Source organism: Lucilia cuprina, chromosome 5, assembly GCF_022045245.1.
Source record: "Lucilia cuprina isolate Lc7/37 chromosome 5, ASM2204524v1, whole genome shotgun sequence".
Taxonomy (NCBI): Eukaryota; Metazoa; Arthropoda; class Insecta; order Diptera; family Calliphoridae; genus Lucilia; species Lucilia cuprina.
The window spans coordinates 26051502-26053131 of record NC_060953.1 but is presented as its reverse complement, the minus strand read 5'-3'; the positions used below and the strand labels follow the sequence as shown (position 1 = coordinate 26053131).

The 1630-nt window shown below is 32.5% G+C and overlaps 1 protein-coding gene across 1 annotated transcript; it reads right to left on the bottom strand.

Moving 5' to 3' along the window:
* Positions 1–325: 325 nt before the first annotated feature.
* LOC124420209 lies at positions 326–883 on the bottom strand. Its single transcript, XM_046952418.1, has one exon. The coding sequence runs from the start codon at positions 881–883 to the stop codon at positions 326–328; it is 558 nt and encodes a 185-aa protein (XP_046808374.1).
* Between the last annotated feature and the right edge of the window lie 747 nt (positions 884–1630).

Sequence of the window (1630 nt, the reverse complement as noted above, 5' to 3'; positions counted from 1 at the left end):
CAGTACCTTGGAGCAATACTTTTTCATTAGTACACCATTTCCTTAAAGGCATACCGAAATCCATCAATATATTGTCAATATTTTCTCTAACTCGTTTTAATGATTCTATACAATCTCCTCCAGTCATCAAATCGTCCATGTAAAAATCATTCCTAATTACGTCTGATTCAATTGGAAAATTGTCTTCTTTACAATCTGCAATTTTTTGTAAACATTTTACTGCTAAATATGGAGCGGAAGCTGTTCCATATGTAACAGTTTTAAAGCATATGTTTTAATAGTTTCATCTGGATTCCAGCGCCAAAATATTAACTGATATTTTCTGTCAGATTTGTCTATACATTTTTTCAATGTCAGCTGAAAAAACATAACGATGTTTTCTAAATCTTAATAAAATATTAAAAAGATCTTCTTGCAACCTAGGACCAGTATGTAAGATATCATTTAGCGAAACATTAGTTGTTGTCTTACAAGACGCATCAAATACAACTCTTAACTTAGTTGTTGTACTCTCTGGCCTAAGTAAATAATACCCACTATTCATAGACGAATTATTATTTATCAATTCCATATGACCCATTTCCAAATATTTTTTAAGAAATTCATTATATTCCAATCTAAGTTCTTTGTTTTGCTCTAATTTTCTTTCTAGAGCAAAGAACCTTCTTTTAGCTATTATGGTAGAATTACCCAATTTATTCTGTTCATCTTTAAATGGAAGTTTAACTTCAAACTTACCATCTGTAAGTCTTTTGAAATTTTCTTCAAAATATTGCTCACATTGCTTTTCCGCAACTGTGAGATTATTCATTTTTGGAACCTCTTCCAATTCCCAAAACTTTTGTAACAATTCATCACAAGATGTTTGAATTGTTGTGACCATCCTTGATTCTGGTTTGGAACCATTTGCTGTCATCAGTCCATATGCTACCCAACCTAACTTCGTGTAGCTTTGTGTTTGTCTTTTTATCAATTATTTGCCCATCGCAAATCAGATCAAACACAAATTGATTAGATAGTAATAAATCCACTCCTTGTGGAATATTATATTTGGGATCCTCTAATTTAATATTAGATGGAAAATTTCCCAACAACATTCGCGTTCCTGGTACGTTTGACACAAATTTGTCAATGACGACCGCATTAAGGAATGTTTTATATTGGGTCACTTTTGATCTAAGTGATATCCCAACCTTTTCCTCTATGGAAGATTTTTTCCTTTCTAAACCTTCCACTTCTTTGTTTATTTGGCAACCTTTTATATTCAACTTCTAAATTCTAAATTCTAATTCTAAATTCTTTCGAAATAATGTTGACTTGTGCCCCACCGTCTAATAAAACGCGACATTTTTTCCAATGGCCATTTCCATCCTTGATTTCCACTACTGCTGTTAACAACACTGCTTCGTCGTCTTCATCACCGTTTACTATTACTGTCCTCGCAGGGATCTTTTCCCTATGAAGAAGAGTATAATGATCACCATTGCAGCTTCCACAAATAAAATTACTTTTACACATTTTTTTTGAGTGTCCAACACCGAGACATCTGAAACACACTTTACCGTCCCGTACCTTATCCCATTTTTCATTTATAGATAAGTTCCTAAATTTGGAACATCTATTTAAATTA

Excerpts from the sequence above, each read along its gene's own strand:
- LOC124420209 (XM_046952418.1), bottom strand. The coding sequence starts at position 883 with ATGGTCACAACAATTCAAACATCTTGTGATGAATTGTTACAAAAGTTT.